The sequence below is a fragment of the Diadema antillarum genome, unplaced genomic scaffold (assembly GCF_040938485.1).
Source record: "Diadema antillarum isolate AM-2024a unplaced genomic scaffold, OU_Dant_1.0 seq00000847_RagTag, whole genome shotgun sequence".
NCBI classification, from domain to species: Eukaryota; Metazoa; Echinodermata; class Echinoidea; order Diadematoida; family Diadematidae; genus Diadema; species Diadema antillarum.
This window is the reverse complement of record NW_027271721.1, coordinates 1,815,001-1,833,083: the sequence shown is the minus strand read 5'-3', so window position 1 is coordinate 1,833,083 and position 18,083 is coordinate 1,815,001. Positions and strand designations below refer to the sequence as shown.

Genomic DNA, 18,083 nt, shown 5'->3' with positions numbered 1-18,083 from the left:
CTCAGCTGTCAAATCTTACTTGGAGAAAGTATGGAAGACAAAAAGGGACAAATATAATCCTGAGCAGTAAACGTCATTCCCATTTTCTCAATAAACCCCAAAGCACAAAAAACAAACAAACAAACAAACAAACATTGGTCTGTTATAGTTACCGCATCCAGAATGGAGTATAGATGGCCAAATAAGTTCTGTATAACTTTAATGCCCTCAACCAGGTATGTTACCAGGGGCCCGTTGCATAAAAAAGTTACAATCATGGTAACTTTGCCATCCCATGGTACCATGGCAACAATACTCAGCAGCCAATCAAAATCAAGAATTCCATGGAAGTTACCATTCTTGGATTATTTTATGCAACGGGCCCCAGCTATATTACTATAGCCTCCTTTATCGTTATAGGCAAGATACAAAAGTCACAACACTTTCCACAAACCATTGATGTTGCCGCTAAAATATATGTCAAATTGCATCTGCCTCACAAGTTAGGAAGACAATTTAATAGTTTCTATCTATTTGCATGTTGACCAACAGCCCGCCACTCTCTAGGGAAGATAATGATACGAGTGTATAAAAACCCTTTTTATTATACGTCTTTGTAATGGTACTGTCGATCCAATACACTTTTCGCCATATTATGGAAGACTGAGCGATGCGTGCATAGACACGGGGATGCGCGAATATTATATAGGGCCTATTATACAGACACACTCACACACGCACGAACGTACACACACACAAACACACACACACACACATATATACACACATACACATGCACACACGTCATAACACACAAAGATTGATGAAACAAAAGAAAATCATAATCAATAGACTACTGTATGTCCGGCCACTAATCTCACAGATCATTTTATAATAAAGACAAATTATACTCGAATATATGCCATATCGGTTTGATTTTATTTTGTCGGAATTAATCGGAAAAGTAATGAAAAATTATCACTTTTCCGATTAAATTCCTCGAACACTTTACACACTGAAGAGAGCTGTGATTTGCTTATGCACTCATTTTCGGGACATGTTTGATATTTTGATCGTTTGTTTGTTTGTTTTTTTGTTTGCTTGGTGTTGTTGTTTTTTGTTTGTTTGTTTGCACATAGGTCCCATATGTTATCATTACATGAATTCATTCACTTAATGAATAAACAAGCAAAACGCATGTACTAACAAGCAATTCAGATTGCTCAGAAAGACGGCGGCTTTAGGGCCGCATCATAAATCTTTCGTCACATCCCCCCCCCCACATCTCTAGCTAGCTCCCTGATCACAACAGGATGAAACTGTCAATGACTCAAGAGATTCTATTGAAGAATCGATCATTTTCTTTGAATGGACCCCACTTCCTCTCTGTCTGTGCCTATTAGACCCTCAAGAGCCCTTCCCGGATATGGTTGGTTTATCATGAAACTCGCATGTAGACTCAAAGTAGAACATTAATAGACCGGTCCAGCTCGCGATTCTGCTTCTAATACTTCTTCTTTCACTTCTGCTTACTCCTAGTATACTTCGTATTTCGTATGTCTACTTCTGTGATACTTCTACTTCTCTGGCACTGAATTCTCATCAAAGCGAAGTACATGCAGTACATAAGTACTCGTTTGTCAGTGATCCGACAAAAAGTACCGTACCATTACCTCCCCCCCCCCCCCCCCCTTCCCCACCACCACCACCACCACATTCAGGATATCGCACCCCCCACGGAACACTCGCGGCCGAGCAGCAGATGAGTGTGTATTTAGGGCCTATGCATGTGGGTAAACGCGCGAGAGAGGACGTCTGCAGTCTGAATACACAGAACCTCTTTGGAATACACAGAGCTAGCTAGCTAGAGTAGAGATTTCAACATAAATACTTGGAATATTGGCTTTTAGCCGTGTCAATTATATCTCCGAAATGAGCGATAAACCGCCGCCTTACAATCCGGTAAGTTCTCTACCCGATCTGCATAAATCAGTGCTAACATTAACATAGTGAATCGTGAATCGATGGTTATAGTTGCTTTCACGGTAAATAAGAGGATTGAAACACACCAAATTCGTCTATAAAATTGTGTGGATTATGTGGTGTACCTTGTGTGTAGGATCGCTATGCGCGGGGCGAGCGCTGCTAGGATGTAGCTTCGCATGGGCATGGCATCTGGTCAGGGTCGTATGACTATGAGTGACAATACAGAAGCTCACCATGCGTATGTCAGCATAATAATAATATGAAGTTGAAGTTCCCTTCCAAAATGTTAGAGCCAGTAAGCCTTAAACACTTCGGTATATTATTCGGGGGGGGGGGGGGGATAAGAATTTCCTGGCATATGTGACATATTGCCATGGTCATGGATATTGTTGGGATCTTATTTCAATTGTATGATAAGGACTGTCACATACAAGAGAAGATATCTATAGTATTACGGTACAATAATATATACTATGTGTCTGGAGTCTACATCTCTAGATTCTAGAGTAGTGGTTTCTCTTGCATCTATAGTTGTACTACCTTGTGTTTGTAACTTCCATTTCATGTCTTCTCCTTTTTCTTTTTGTGTCATACTTCATTACTTGTAAAAGAACCTAATTATATATCAGTTTGATATTCACTGTGTTATTACAAATATGTAGAGCATTCCAACGTGCATGTCTCTTGGGACAATCCACATGCAGACAATTAACGTTACATAGAAAAAATACAAAAAATGAGATATGGGATTATTCTATCTAGTCCTAGAGTGTGAGGTACATTTTACCAAGGCTAGTATTAAAGGACAAGTTCACCTTCATAAACATAAGGATTGAGAGAATGTAGCAATATTAGTAGAACACATCATTGAAAGTTTGAGGAAAATCAGACAATCCGTTCAAAAGTTATGAATTTTTGAAGTTTTTGTGCAGTACCCGCTGGATGAGAAGACTACTGCAGTGTATGAATAACTTAGATGTCACATGCGTACAACAATATAAGGAAAATATAAAGAGAATTTCACAAAATTCCATCTTTCGAAAAAAGTACACATTCCCCTGACTCGTTACCGACAAATGTTATGGGTAATATTATTCCCCCTGCCTTTAGAAAGAGGCAAGTCAAGTGCTCTTTTATTATGCGAAAAAAGTGAAAATATGTTGAATTTTCTTTTACATTTTCTTTATACTGTTGTACGCATATGACTCACAAGCTGTAGTAGTCTCCTCATCAAGCGGTTCCAACACAAAAATTTAAAAAAATCCTAACTTTTGCATCGATTGTCCAATTTTCCTCAAACTTTCACTGATGTGTTCTACTAATATTGTTGCATTTTCTCAATCCTTATGTTTATGAAGGTGAACTTGTCCTTTAAGAAAATCTTGGGATGTACAACTCATGGTCATTTTGGGCTGTTCTATTGCATGTGTTGGAAGGATTGGAAGAAACTTTGTTTTAATTCCAAATAACTTTTTTTTTCATTTATTTATTTATTTATTTTTTTTTTTGGGGGGGGGGTAGTAATTTATAATCAATTAACCCTTTTTGAAAGATGTACATGGATATTCTGAGTTTGCAGAATGAAAGTACATCCATGCTTGCCTGAGATTTTCTTGTTTATAGATCTACAACATTCATTGTACAATTATTAAAGTTTAAAGTCATGATCGTTTTGTTCATTCCATTTGTTGATTTGGATTACATGATTTAATTTAAATATTTTCAGTTTATTCTGGTTGTTTGATATGTTACTATTATTTCCTAAAGTGTAAGATTCATTTGTCCCCTAATATCATCTTCTCCTCCCATTATCCTCCCCCCCCCCCCCCCCTCCTTGAATGAATAGAGCATGGCAGCTCAGCCAGGCTACCCACCACCACAGCAAGGCTATCCACCAGCACAGCCGGGCTATCCACCAGCACAGCCGGGCTACCCTCCACAGCCAGCCTATCCGCCACAGCCGGGGTATGCCCCCCAACCAGGGTATCCTCCTCCGCAGCCGGGGTATGCCCCCCAGCCAGGATACCCCCCTCAGCCTGGTTATGCCCCTCAGCCTGGTTATGCTCCCCAACAGCCTAGTACTGTGGTGGTTACTCAGCCAGCTGTGCAGCAGAGTACAGTCGTAGTCCACCAACAGCGGTAAGTCCTCCCATGCCATCTGATCTCCGTGACCACAACACACAAATACATGTATATAAGCTGAAGTAAGTACTGCATGTCTTGTCTAGGCCTAGAAGGGAGAATTTTTGAAAGTTAATTGGGATGCAACCATGTTTTGCACGTATCGCATCTCAAAAAGCTGATTATGGCAACAACAAAAAAAGAAGTTTAACACACATTGTAAACATGCCCATGAACAGCTGATCATGCAGTGCTTGTCACAGAGTATCATACACACACACACACCACACACACACAAACACTTGCTCACTTATATTTGACATGATCACACACATAACTCTAGGTGTACATGTCAATAAGGGTGGGATTTCACGGAGCACGCGAACGATTTGCGAAGGACGCGAATGGCAAAATCCAGCATTCGCATTTTGGTCTGCAAAAGATCGCCAAACGAACGTGAGGGTTCGGAAGCGTTGTCAATTATTCGCGAATGTCGTTTTTACTTCGGCGAGAATTTCAAAAAAGTTTGAAATTTTCTGCGAACCTTTTCCGCACACGTGGTCGTGATTTGCTCGTGAATTGTTCTCGAAAGTGTCTTTAAAACCTCGTCATATGCGTAAGACCTTCGCAAGACACGCGTGATGTTCGCAAAATGTTCGTGAAACCCCAAACAGACTCCGAAACTTTGGAGAATGTCTCGCGTATGTTACGCGAAATCTGCGAAGTTTTTGCGATCATTTTATGACGTAATCGCAAACTGTTCACGTACCTTTTGAGACATTCTCGTGAATGTTTGGCGCACGTTTGGGGGATGTATGACCTATACGTTTTCTACAAATAAAAATCGTAGCATACACCTAAACATCAAACAATTATTAACAACTATAGTAACAAAAGAAATTAAAGACTAGCAAAGAGAAAGAAATGTTTGAAATACAAAAAAAAAAAATCGCAGAATACAATTAAAATTAATCTAAAGTATGTGAAATTTCATTTGAAGTATAAAGATTATGTGTAAAAAAAAAGAAGATCATATGCTTTACTAGTGGAGATACGTCCCCGGAAAAAAAAATGTAGGCAAGCACACAATAGAAAAATGAGAGAAAAAGAAAGGAGAAATAGAGGAAAGAAAAAAATTCAACTCAAGACAGCTTCCACCTCTCCTTGGGTACATTTTCTCCCATGATTATTGAAAATTTTTCGTTGTTCGCATTTCCGTCGCATGTTCTTCGTGTACGTAACATGCTGTACTTTAGCAATGATACACACGACATTCGCACATACGTCGTGAAAACTTCGCACAAATTGCGCAAGAATAGTTTTCGGCTTCATTGTCGGAAAACATTCGGAGAAAAACTTTTCCGAACGTTGGATTTTGTCATTCGCGTCCTTCGCAAATCGTTCGCGTGCTCCGTGAAATCCCACCTTAAGCCAGTTCGTAATTAGCTCATGTACACATTGGTACAAATGATGATCTTTCTTTTTTCTCAGTTGGTTAGACACTTCACTCGTTTTCAAAAGGCGTTTTCACATCAGCCCGATGTTTCGAAATAGCGCGCTATTTTCTGACTTGTGAATTAAGTCGATCACGAAATAGCGCGCTATTTGATATTAAAGGTGAATACAAATTAGCGCGCTAATTGATCGAGAAAATTTCTCGAGTCCCAGAGACTCCAACTCTCCCGCCGAAAGCCCGCTTGAGATTTAATTTCTCCCTCTTGAAATGATTTCTTACTGTGTGTCATCGTATGTTGAAAAATAAGTCGTAGATAGCATGAAATAGCGTCTAGAACCCTAGAGCTGCACCCCGGCCACAAGGAACTTTGCACACATCAAGTCGCAGTCTCCCGTTTGCTGGGGGTTTCAGGCGGGAGAATCTCCAGATCAGAAGGTACTTGGGGTTGGAGTCTCTGGAGTCCAACTCCGGAAATTTCCGAAATAGCAGGATTAAATGCGAACTATTTGATAATGTTCGGGCTGATGTGAATAGGAAATGAAATAGGGCGCTAATTTGCGATCGCGAAAAATATCTCTAGCTTGGATTTTTATCGGGCTGATGTGAAAACGCCTAAAGCGGCATAATGCATAAGCTTGCCCGACGTAAAATTTATGGAATTCATGTTCAAACAAAGAATGAGCTTACGTTTAGAGCAGGTGATCAGAATACTCCATGAGTTGACAATTTAGCAGGCATCCATTTCATTGTTTTGTAGTGAATCCAATAACAGCCTATTTCCTTTTATATTGCGAAATACCATTCTCGCTGTCAGGTGGACGTGCTAGTAAGCACCATTTCGATAAGGAGAACGTGAATAATCATCTCATCACAGATGCTTATCTCAGTGAATTTACAAACCAGAATGCCTGTGGTTCAAATGACCTTTTTCTGCTCATGCGCAAAGTGGAATTACGAACTGGTCTGTACCACATTGCAGATGATAGAGCAGTCTTGTCATGTACACCATTTATTGTTAGTTTTAGAACACAATAAGGTAAAGGCTTTCGTAAATGTGTCAGGTTTCCCAGTTGACACCAATAAATCGCATCAATAAAGCTGAAATTGTCAAATTCTACAGTATTGTACACTACAGTGTAGATGTCAACTTACAAGAAAAGTAGCATACATGCAAAAATATAACGTCGCTGGGGTGACAAGACCTTGTATCTGCAATTTTGGTGAAAATGACTTTTTTGGATTAATGGTCAGATAATCAGGCAAGTGACGTCCTGTCCAAATCCTACATGTGTTAACTCATAAATGAAGCCACCACAGCATGTCATGCCATGTTGTTTTGCCCTCCTGAACATTTGACATTTTGTAAGTACGAGGTCTTGTTGCCCCAGCAACAATAAAGACTTTTTGATTGGATCGACCTGTGCAATGTTGAGCTAGCAGTGCTAACTGTATTTTGTATCTGTACTATTCATGCATTTTTAGCTCACCTGAGCCAAAGGCTCAAGTGAGCTATTGCGATCGCCCTTCGTCCGGCGTCCGTCGTGCGTCGTGCGTCGTGCGTCGTGCGTCGTCCGTCGTCCGTCGTCCGTCGTGCGTCGTGCGTCGTGCGTAAACTTTTTACATTTTCATCTTCTTCTTGAAAACCCCAAGACCGATTTTCATCAAACTTGGCAGGTAGCATCCCTAGGGGGTTAGGAACTCAATTTGTTAAAATGGGCACCATGCCCCACCCAGGGGGCCCCCAGGGGGGCCCAAGCCCCCCAAAATTAAGGAATCTGTAAAAATCTTCTTCTCTAGAACCAGAAGTGATAGAGCTAAGTTAATACTATGAGTTAGTACATTGATGACTGTAGTTTCAAGTTTGTTCATGGCAGAATCAGGGGTGCCCCCCTTGGGACCCAGGGGAGGGGGGTGGGGAAGGGTTCTAATGGGGCCTAAATTGTACATTTTCATCTTCTTCTTGAGAACCCCATGACCCATTTTCACCAAACTTGGCAGGTAGCATCCCTAGGGGGTTAGGAACTCAATTTGTTAAAATGGGCACCATGCCCCACCCAGGGGGCCCTCAGGGGGCCCAAGCCCCCCAAAATTAAGGATTCTGCAAAAATCTTCTTCTCTAGAACCAGAAGTGATAGTGCTTAGTTAATACTATGAGTTAGTACATTGATGACTGTAGTTTCAAGTTTGTTAATGGCAGAATCAGGGGTGCCCCCCTTGGGACCCAGGGGAGGGGGTGAGGAGGGGTCCTAATGGGGCCTAAATTGTACATTTTTATCGTCTTCTTGAGAACCCCATGACCCATTTTCACCAAACTTGGCAGGTAGCATCCCTAGGGGGTTAGGATCTCAATTTGTTAAAATGGGCACCATGCCCCACCCAGGTGGCCCCCAGGGGTCCCAAACCCCCCAAATGAAGGAATCTTTATTAATCTTCTCTAGAATCAGAAGTTATAGAGCTGAGATAATACTATGAGTGAGTACATTAATGACTGTAGTTTCAAGTTTGTTCTAGGAGATCCAGGGGTGCCCCTCTTGGGTAGGGGGGGGGGGTGGTTGGAAGGGTCCAAATGGGGGCCTGAATTGTACATTTTCATCTTCTTCCTGAAAACCTCATGATGGATTTTTGTCAAACTTGGCAGGTAGCATCCCTAGGGGGTCAGGATCTCAATTTATCAAAATGGGCACCATGCCCCACCCAGAGGGCCCCAGGGGGCCCCAATCCCCCCAAATTAAGGAATCTTAAAAAAAAAATTGGGCCTTTATTGTACATTTTCATCTTCTACTTGAGAATGCCTGGTCAAATTTTGGTAGAGCTGTGAATGATTTAGGTTAGTGACTGCGTGAAAGGTGAACTTGCGATACTCAGGTGAGCGCTAGACCCGCGGGTCTCTTGTATGAAGGTATAGTTACATTGTAGGTAATGATATTCCATTTGGAAATGCTAGCAGGAGTTGCATCAAGGTTGAAATTGCTTAGGTTTTGATTATTTTAGATCCATTATTCTTTTTCTTTCCTTTGAAATCAAATGGAACGGAAAATCTCCACTTCTCATTTTTCCCTACATGGGCTCAAGTGTGTGATGAGCTCACTGATGCGTGCACATATTTTATTGACAGTTCCTTTTCTTCAGTTGTGGCTTTCATTCACCAATTCATTCTTCTGTAAGGATTACATGTACAGGTGTACTCCTACAATAAGCTTTTGGATTGCCACATAGTGGCATGTACACTCCTGTTATAAGGACCGGTGATTTTCTTTTGTTGTATCAAGACTTTGTAATAACTGAACAGTAAAGCATATGAAGAAATAGATCATAGCTTTTAGACATGAATTCTTATCCCGCTGTAACAAGTATTTCATTTTAACTGTGCAGAAGTGCACTTTATAATGTTCCCTCTGATTATGAATGCAGAGTTGTCCACAAGGCACTTCAGCCTTTCACAGCAACATGTTAAATGTTTTGCGTAATATTCTTTCAGAGGAGAATGCAATGTTCTATAGCATCATGGCAAAATTGATAAAATGATGAGGTATTTTCCAATGAGTGAAATGTGTCCACAAATATACTGGAGGCTGGATGAATGATTTTAGAGAAAGACTATAGATGGCACCAGAATGCATCTAGAGTTCTAGAGTACTTCAAAGGCCCTTGATTGGGTCATGAACCCCTAGAAACTCATAGTGTGCAGTTTGCAATGTTAACATGCCATATCAAAGAATATCAAACTCTCTTTTCTTCCTTGCAGCACGCTAAAATGTTTAAGTTTCACACTAACAGTGTATTCAAAGCTCTCGTTGGTGTGTTTGTTGATGTGTTAGGTGACAGTGTCTCATGATATCAATCATCAAGTTTTCTTCCCTCCCCTCTCCCTTTTTTCTGTGCCTTAGACAACCTGGAGTCAACCATCTGCTTCACTGCATCATATCCCTACTTTTCTGGCCCTGGATTTTTGTCTGGATTTGTCTGGTAAGTTGGTATAATATCATAAGAAGTCATTGTTGTTATGGTTTTGTGGGGTTTTTTATTTCAAATCCTCGTAGGCTAGGGAAGCATGGAAACGCCTTCAGCTGCAAAGCAAATCATTCATACTTTTCAATAATTCGACTCTTCCTGTATAGTGCGGTCAGTCTGCAGATTAAGGAAGAATTTAATCCCAAAGTTAGATGAAAAGCATACTTGTGAACTCAGGAGAATTGCGAGGTACAGTATGCGGTGTATGAATGAATTGATGCTTCCTTTGATTTTAAGGTCAGTCCATTGTCAGTGGCAGAGGTCAACAAGTTTCATCAAAATGTAAGTAAATAAAATGCTGAAATTACTACAGGAATTGATACTTTTGAGGAGGCAGCTGTATCAGCATTGAGAGCCATGCATCCTCATGTTTGCTCCTACATGTACATCCTTCAGTCAGTGGAGTTCAATTTTCGTAGCACCCATGCAAAGTCTATTAAAGACTTTTGCTCAATTTCATGAAAATTCTTCTGTGTTTATATCGATGTAGGGCAATTTGTCAATCAGTTGCAACAAAAACATCGTGATGGAAGAATTTCATGAATTTGAATAATTATGCAGTCCCTGCTGCATGCTTTAAGGATTAGAACCAGCACTTGCTGTCAGGCAGAAGCTCGGTGGTCTAGTGGAGATGACGCCTTTCCGGAGATCAGATTGTAGCTTTGAATCCTGCCTGAGAACGTATATTTCTTTTATCATGGCTACTACTAAAACACTAATCACTTCAGTGCTTATTTACAGTCAATGTAGGGCAATTTGTCAAATCAGTTGCAATAAAAGATTTTGCTCAGTATACTATACACCAACTGACGGCACTCTTCCAAGACACTTGACTTGGCACCATCCCAGCAAGAGTTAACTATCATGTGACTTTCTCGTCAAGTATCAAGAAGAGCCATATACAAACATACTTATGACATATTTATTCAGTAAGCACAGTAAATTTTGTGGTGTTTTTATTTTTTTTTTATTTCACTAGTTGACCAAGAGGCGAGAAATTAACAATTCACAAAAATATGCTTTGCAAATCGTCTCCAATGTTATATTTCTAACATTTCTCTTGTTTAATAGGAGATGACACTTCATTCTTATTAGGAACTGTCAATGCGATTCTCAGTCGTGAACCCCACCTCTCTCAAAATTGTGTTAGAAGTCTAAATTTCCAAAATCTTTTATACCCTCAAAATATGTAGCCTATACAATAGGATAGTGATTGCTAGAGGAAAGGCATCCCAGCCGAAATTGCTCATTTCTGTTGTTATATGTGCCCCTATCTAGAGTATAGAAGCAGAGCAGCAAGATTAGAATAAATATTAGGCTTACATACTTTCGTTCACAACAATGATGTACGCTCATACAGAGGTACTGTACCCATAGTGGCTGTAGTTTCAAAAGATTGTTGAGAGCTTCAAGTGGACCTTGCACCCTGAAATTAGCCCACAATAGCGCCATGAATAAAAGCTATTATACAGTGTATTAAAGTAGAAGTCATGGCTCCAGCTGAACTGATCTGATGGGGATTCCCAGCTTCATTCCCTTTCAAAAACTTTAATACTGAGTGATTGCTGCTTGTAGTCTGTAACAATCAGGCACAAAGTCTGCCTGGTAGTCTTTGTCTAAGGAGTAATCACTGAATTTTATGTTTTTACTGGTAATACAGTGCCTTGAAGTACTGTAAAAGTGGTTTCTTTCGCAGTGGTTTTATTTTTGCGCTTTTCGCATTTTGAGGTTGAATTGCGAATTTAACATCACGTGAAAATGTTTTGAAAAGTCACACGAAATTAACCACGCAAGGAAATGTCTTGAAATCGCCGCAAATTGTTACAACGCTATTGCGCACATGCACACAAGAAGATTCCGCGCATTGAGTGTATTGATGGTCAACACACACACAGCGATACCGCGCAATGTAGTGTACAAGCATGTTGTACTCGAGAAACGGGATTTCAGGTAAGCCTGCATTTGATTTTAATTTCTATTTAATAAATAAAAGAATAATTGGATTATAGCTTGGGTTTTCATTATATGCAAAATAGAACAGTTTTTGCTGACTGTGAATTCACAGATTTTGCCGACCGCGAATTTAAACACACACGAAAAAGTCGGCACCGATGGAAACCGTAAAAGAATCTGTACGCGACAGAAACCACTTTTACAGTATGTTGTGAACTTTAAACATGAACATCATATATACCTAATGAAGAGTCGCATTTGTATTGGATGTTTGTTGATGTCGTACATTAATCTATGTTTAGACAGCACTCACAGGCTAAAATTCATTTTCTAAAATAATTCCTTTCCTTCATTCAAAGATTGAAGATTGTACAGACAAGTACAAACATGTCTGTGTGTGTACCTGTGGTAATCTGTGTGTGGTAATGAAAAAAAAAAAAAAAAACTTTTCTATTGTTCACATGAGTAAAGGTACACAGTAAATCTCACATAAACTGACATGCCTGTGTAGGAAATTGGTCAACTTACTACACAATGTGACTTACGCAGTCATGTGCTCATAAGGTTACAAAATAACATTTGCTATGAGCAATCTCATAAGCTACAAAGGTGTAGGTGCTTACATAGTTTTGTAAACAAAAATAAAACAAGCAAAAACGTAATCATAGAAGTCTGAAAACATGCAAAACTCATCTTACTTGGTAGAGCGTAAAAAATTGTTATCGCAAAAATATCCACTTTTACACTTACAGTACATAATATTGTATCCCATATCCGTAATTGCAATACAAATATCTTTTTGAATGTCATGGATGATTTACTATGTACCAGCAACACCCAGAATACAATAGGTCTGTGGTGTCACTACAGAATTACACAAAGAGAAAGCTGGTTGCAGTGGCCTCTAAAGGCACAATTATAATATCAACAGTAATTGCCCAAAGAGGAAGCTCATCTGTATAAAGGACAGATCTCTGTGTGTGTGTTAAGTATTTGTGTGCATGTGTGTTGGCATCTGTAGTGTCGTAGTGCTGCCATCTTTGCTCCTCGTGATTGTGCATGGGTTGGATGGGGTGGAGAGGCCAAAAGGATTACAGTATATTCAAATCACAGTAAATTGTGTCAATACATAAAAGTCTGTCTATAGTGCAGTGCGTATGACATAGGCATGCTTTAGTAAATTTTTGGGCAGCTAAATGTAAGAAGTACAGTGGAAACTCAATATAAAAAGATCTGATATACAGATGTAACAATAAACTGATATAATAAAATAATTGCTCTGGTCCCAATGAATTTTTTTCCTTTGTTGGTTATTGTTTATTGACTTCTAACAGGGCAGGTGATAGATAGAAACCTTGAAGTAGGGCGCGGTCTACAGCTGTAACGTAAGGCTTTGTTTTTGTGCTGAAGACCTTTTTTTTTTCTGCTTCTTCTTTGCTTGTCAGCTGAAGAAAACCGGAAGTGGGCACCCTACAGACCCAAAGACCTTTTTGTTTTTGTTTTTGTTTAATTTGTTAGCTGATGAAACCCGGAAGTGGCACCAGAAGTCTGAAATGCCCCCCCCCCCCACTTTCAGTTTGCTGTATAGATTTAATCATTTGATGGTTTCTGAGGTGAGATATCGCGATTTTCCTGTAACACTTCCCCAGCGGTTTTGCGTACACAAGCTGTTTACTTTATGCAAATGAGGCTTCGAGGTCATGTGCTTTTGGTGAGTTAATTGCACCGTATCGCCGCGCCTGGTTATACTTAATTTCCACTGTATGTATATTATAGGTACTGTAGGAGGGTTGATGAGTGTGATCTGGTGCATACGTGACTGTTTTTTACTTATTTTGAAAGCCAAAAGGAAAATATACCTTCAATTGCAACTATCACATAATCCTTTGAGCTTTACATGTATGTCTCGATGCGTGAGAAAAATGGGTGCCATGCGTGAGATCGTGAGACTGATCATAAATGCGTGAGTCTCACTCAGAATGCATGAGACTTGGTAGCTCTGAAACTCACATTTGGAAAATTGGTTTTATCAGAATAAACTAACATGATATATTTTGTACAAACCAATTGCATGATTTACAGCTTAAAAATGCTGTTAAACCTGTGATATTTATAACTAATTCAAGATCAGACAAAATATAAAGGCAGAGAGTGTATGCTGAATACAATTCAATTCAATTCAATTCAATTTATTCAGCACAAAATAAATCAAAAATACATTATGTACACAATAAAAACAAAAGCAATGTGTATAAACATACATGCACATATTATGGAAATTAATGCCGTGACCCCTTTGAAGCATCTGGTGCTTGTTGTTAGGGGCCCAAAACAAAATGATACAAAATACAGTTGCTAAATGGCATATTGTGCAAAAATGAAAATGAAAAAAAAACAACACACACACAAAAAAAAACAACTTATCAGCCCTACACTATGCACACACATACCACATTCTTATCACTTGCACACATGCAGCACACACCCAACACACTCATTCAGTAGCAATGTCAGGATCAAAGAAGTGAACAGTAGAAGAAATTTGGTAGCAAGCAGTCTACTCAGACATGGATAACAGTTACTTAAAAGTATGTTGTTTGAATAATGTTCTGAAGCGAGAAAGTGTAGTGCTGGACTTGAAATCTGGACTAATTGAATTCCATTCATTTACACCTGTAAAACGAATTAAATGGGTTCTAACTGTTAAATGGGCTAATGGCATTCTCAGGCTATATCTTTCCCGAGTAGAATAATCATGAAAACACAAATTACATTGAAACATATCATGAAACAAATTGGGAGAATACCTTTATGATACTTAAACATAAACACTAATATATTAAATCGAACAAGTTCATGAATGGGTAGAATTTTTAACTTGACAAAGATTGATAAACTTGAACTGGGAGAATTGGTCTTAGAAATCAATCTTATCGCACGCTTTTGTAACATATAATTTCTCAAAATGAGTTTAATGTGTCTTACCCCATATTTCATTACAATAGTTAAAATGTGGTAATATTATTGCATTGTAGATATAAAGTAAAATTTTTCTAGGTTCAAAATCTACCAATTTAGATAACACTCCAACACATTTTGATGTTCTCGAAGATATATTTTCTAAGTGGTGTTTCCACTCAAGAGATTCATGAATAGAAATACCTAGAAAATTTATTTTATAATTTGAGTTATTTCAATGATTACATTTTCAATCTTAATCAAATCAGAATTTACAGAAATTTTCTTTCTCTTAGAATGAAATAAAACATATTTTGTTTTTGTAAAATTCAAAAATAACTTATTACATTTAAACCATTCATTCAACATTTGTAATTCATTATTCAGGGTAAATATAAGTGTGTTTACATTTCTGTGAGAGTATGATACTACAGTGTCATCAGCAAAAAGAGAAAATTTCAATATTTCTGAACAATTTACAATATCATTAACATATACTAAAAAATAACAGTGGCCCCAGCACAGAGCCATGAGGTACACCGATGTTTACCTCTCATTGCATGGATTCGACACCATCAACCACCACATATTGTTTTCTATTTAACAAGTAATTAGAAAACCATTGTAGGGGTAAACCCCTTATTCCATATGAACATAGCTTTGTTAAAACACATAATACTGTATAAGCTTTTATTTTCGTGTACAGATATTTTTGCGAATGACAAGGTCGCAGACATTTTCGCGAGACATTGTTTTTGTGAATTGACTCCGACGCTAACGTAAATGCATCATTACCCTCCCGCATGGCAACATTTTCGCATGCTGTTATATTCACGATCCAATTGTGATTCGCGAAAGTCGCAAAAATTGAACCCTCACGAAAATAACAGCTAACTGAGCTTATACAGTATCAAGGGGGTGTGGAACCTGTAGGGGCTTTTTGGAACGTCTGTAATCCTTGCCCACCCCTGGGTCCACAGTCTCTCCACTTTGAAAAATGTTCAGCAGCCCCTGATATGACATGATTATGTATTTTTCCCCTGTGATCTCTTCTCATACAGTGCATCACCGAGGGGGCATAAAGTGGGAGATTCACGCCGTGACAAAGAGACAGACAGGTGACAAACTATTGGAAGGACCTTGAGTACTGTACAAGCCTTACAACTCTTATATGTTCTTGGGTCTAACAGACATATATTCCATTTACCCAGGTGTGTCGTATACTGTATGACTCTCTTTTGTTTAGATTCAATTTGTGCTCTAACTTGAGTAACTTGAACTCTTCTCTCTGAATTTATTGCAATACTCTCTGATGTTTTAGGAAACCCTTGCAGCGAAGTGACACTACTAATGGTAGATTTCCTTCAAAGTGAAACAGGAGATTTTGCATTGAAGGAGTATAAATATTTCTGCTGTATATCGCACTATGCAGTTAAGATTTTGTTGCAGTTGATGTCAGTTTTAGAATGAAAATTTATGGTGTTAATGACAATTGAGAGTCTGATAAACCAACTTGGTGACGAAAAAGCTGAAAAGCTATTGCTACATATAAAGAGTGCTAAATGTTTTGTTTTGTTTTTGTTTAATTTAATTTTTTTTGACACACACTGAAATGATGTCTTTGCTTGTTTTTACTTTGTGTGTCCAAATGAGTCGGCTGTACAACTGAACCCTGCTGAAGTGAAATATGATAGCGTGAAGAGGCTGCTTTTGATGATATGTATTGTATGATAAAGGCATGTGAAGGAAGGCCTTGGAACAGTACTTCTGATGATAGAGAAGAAATGTTGTCTAGAACTAAGATGTTGTGTGTATTTGGGTTAGAAGGCAAATATTTTCAAGCAAGAACAAATTGGAGGCTGAAGGATACACATGTTTAATAGTGAACTGAGGCTTAACCCTGACAACGGGGAACATTCTGCTCTGCATTATTCTCAGTGTTCTGTGGAATAAATGCGAATACCATTCTTAGCAAACCGGAATCTTTTCGAACATGTGATGAAATGTAAACCAGGAAAGCATTCTGTTGAGGTTTCATATATCATTTTACCAGCTTCATGATTTCACTTAATGAGGCACTCTACAATATCTCTTTGCTATGTCATAGACACTTAGAGAAACTCTTGATTACACTCACTTGTCAATCATTGGTATTTCTGCATGATATGACAGTAAAAAAGTTCCTGGTAGTTCAGTGAAAATGCAGAGTAATTTGATAACATGGCAATAGCGGAGACTTAGGTAGGCTTTCATCTCAAGTGTGGTTTCTCTGTTTTCAGCATTTTTGTGCATTGTAGGGCACATGAACAGATAGCACAAGCAATTTGTATAGTACAGTGGACTCCTGATATATATAGCGAAGTCTTTATGACCAGCAGTTTTCTTTCGTTATATCAAAATTTCATATAACTGAACAAAAAAAAAAAACAGTAAAAACCATAGAGCGGATGATGTTGCGGCCTGAATTTTTACTTTGTTGTAAGTGGAATTTTGTTATAACGGTTATAGAGGGAGTGCACTGTATCCTGTCTAAGGACACATACATAAATGTACCATGTATGTGTATACAGCCATCAGTGTCTGTTGAAATGCTGGTATTAAAGGAACCTAAACATCAGTGTACAGAGATAGCTTCATTGCCTATCACAGTGCAGAGCCTCAAGCTACCAAGTCTTCAATACATGTATTTCATTTTGCCGTATGAAGATTTCTCTGTCCAGTTTTATCCCCCCCCCCCCCCCCCCCCACCTACATTAGTAACTTCTGTTTGTTTGACTGTCAGAATCAGGATACCAGTGAACTCATGTTTATGCATTAAATTTGCATTTTAGGATAAAGCCCTGCAAAAGCTACCAGTTGATTGCATTTTATATCTACTTTTCTATATGTGTATATCAAGAAGTAGAATGTTATGTCACATTCCGTGCTTTATGCACTTTTGAAGGGCAAGAAAGATGGTTATAGTTTTGAACAACTGGAAATAGCATTCATCTATACAATCACATCAGATAAGAATGATTTTTTTTGTGACATAGCAGCAGTCCATTGTAAGGTAATTAAACCAAAGTCAAGAACCAAAGATGGATTCTGTGCGTATGATGCAAACTAAGGTATGCTTTGTGAAAGAAGATTATGTACTGTTTAAGTGGATATTTTCGCGCAACTAATTTTCGCGCTTGGCCGGGTAAGAGTTTCGCGTGTTTTTAATTCCGCGGAATCAAGACATCACGCACAGGAACATATGGCAAGCAAAAATATTCGCGTGCTTTTATTTTCGCGCTACTTTGTGGATGCGCGAAATGCGCGAAAATTTCAACACCGCGAAAATGTCCACTTTTACAGTATTGCTTCAAAGTCATATTACATTTGGATATGGGAACTGTTTGAAGAGGTAATGTTCAAGAATGATTCAAAGTCTTTGTCTAGTCCGTGTAAATGCTAAGCTTGTCTCATAAGGTCCTCCTATTGGTATGTTATGCCAAAGTCTTTCAGTAAAGGCCTTTAATTCCTCAGTGAAGGTTATGGAACTTTTTCTTTCTTTTCATTAGTATCATTATTTTTCATTCCTTGAGCCAGATCTTAACACTCTTATGCAATGAATGAAGAAAACAAACCCTAC

At 38.7% G+C, this 18,083-nt stretch overlaps 1 protein-coding gene across 1 annotated transcript in view; it reads left to right on the top strand.

The window, feature by feature from the left end:
* The first annotated feature begins 1,788 nt into the window (after positions 1 to 1,788).
* The window catches only part of LOC139740311 (uncharacterized), a 17,877-nt gene continuing 1,582 nt past the window's right edge, over positions 1,789 to 18,083 (top strand). Inside the window, exons 1-4 of the mRNA XM_071650904.1 lie at positions 1,789 to 1,941; positions 3,812 to 4,104; positions 9,430 to 9,508; positions 15,526 to 18,083. The exon at positions 15,526 to 18,083 is cut by the window's right edge and continues 1,582 nt beyond it. Of these exons, the coding sequence (XP_071507005.1) occupies positions 1,912 to 1,941; positions 3,812 to 4,104; positions 9,430 to 9,508; positions 15,526 to 15,546 (423 nt within the window). The 5' untranslated portion in view covers positions 1,789 to 1,911 and the 3' untranslated portion in view covers positions 15,547 to 18,083. The remainder of the gene's footprint in view (positions 1,942 to 3,811; positions 4,105 to 9,429; positions 9,509 to 15,525) is intronic.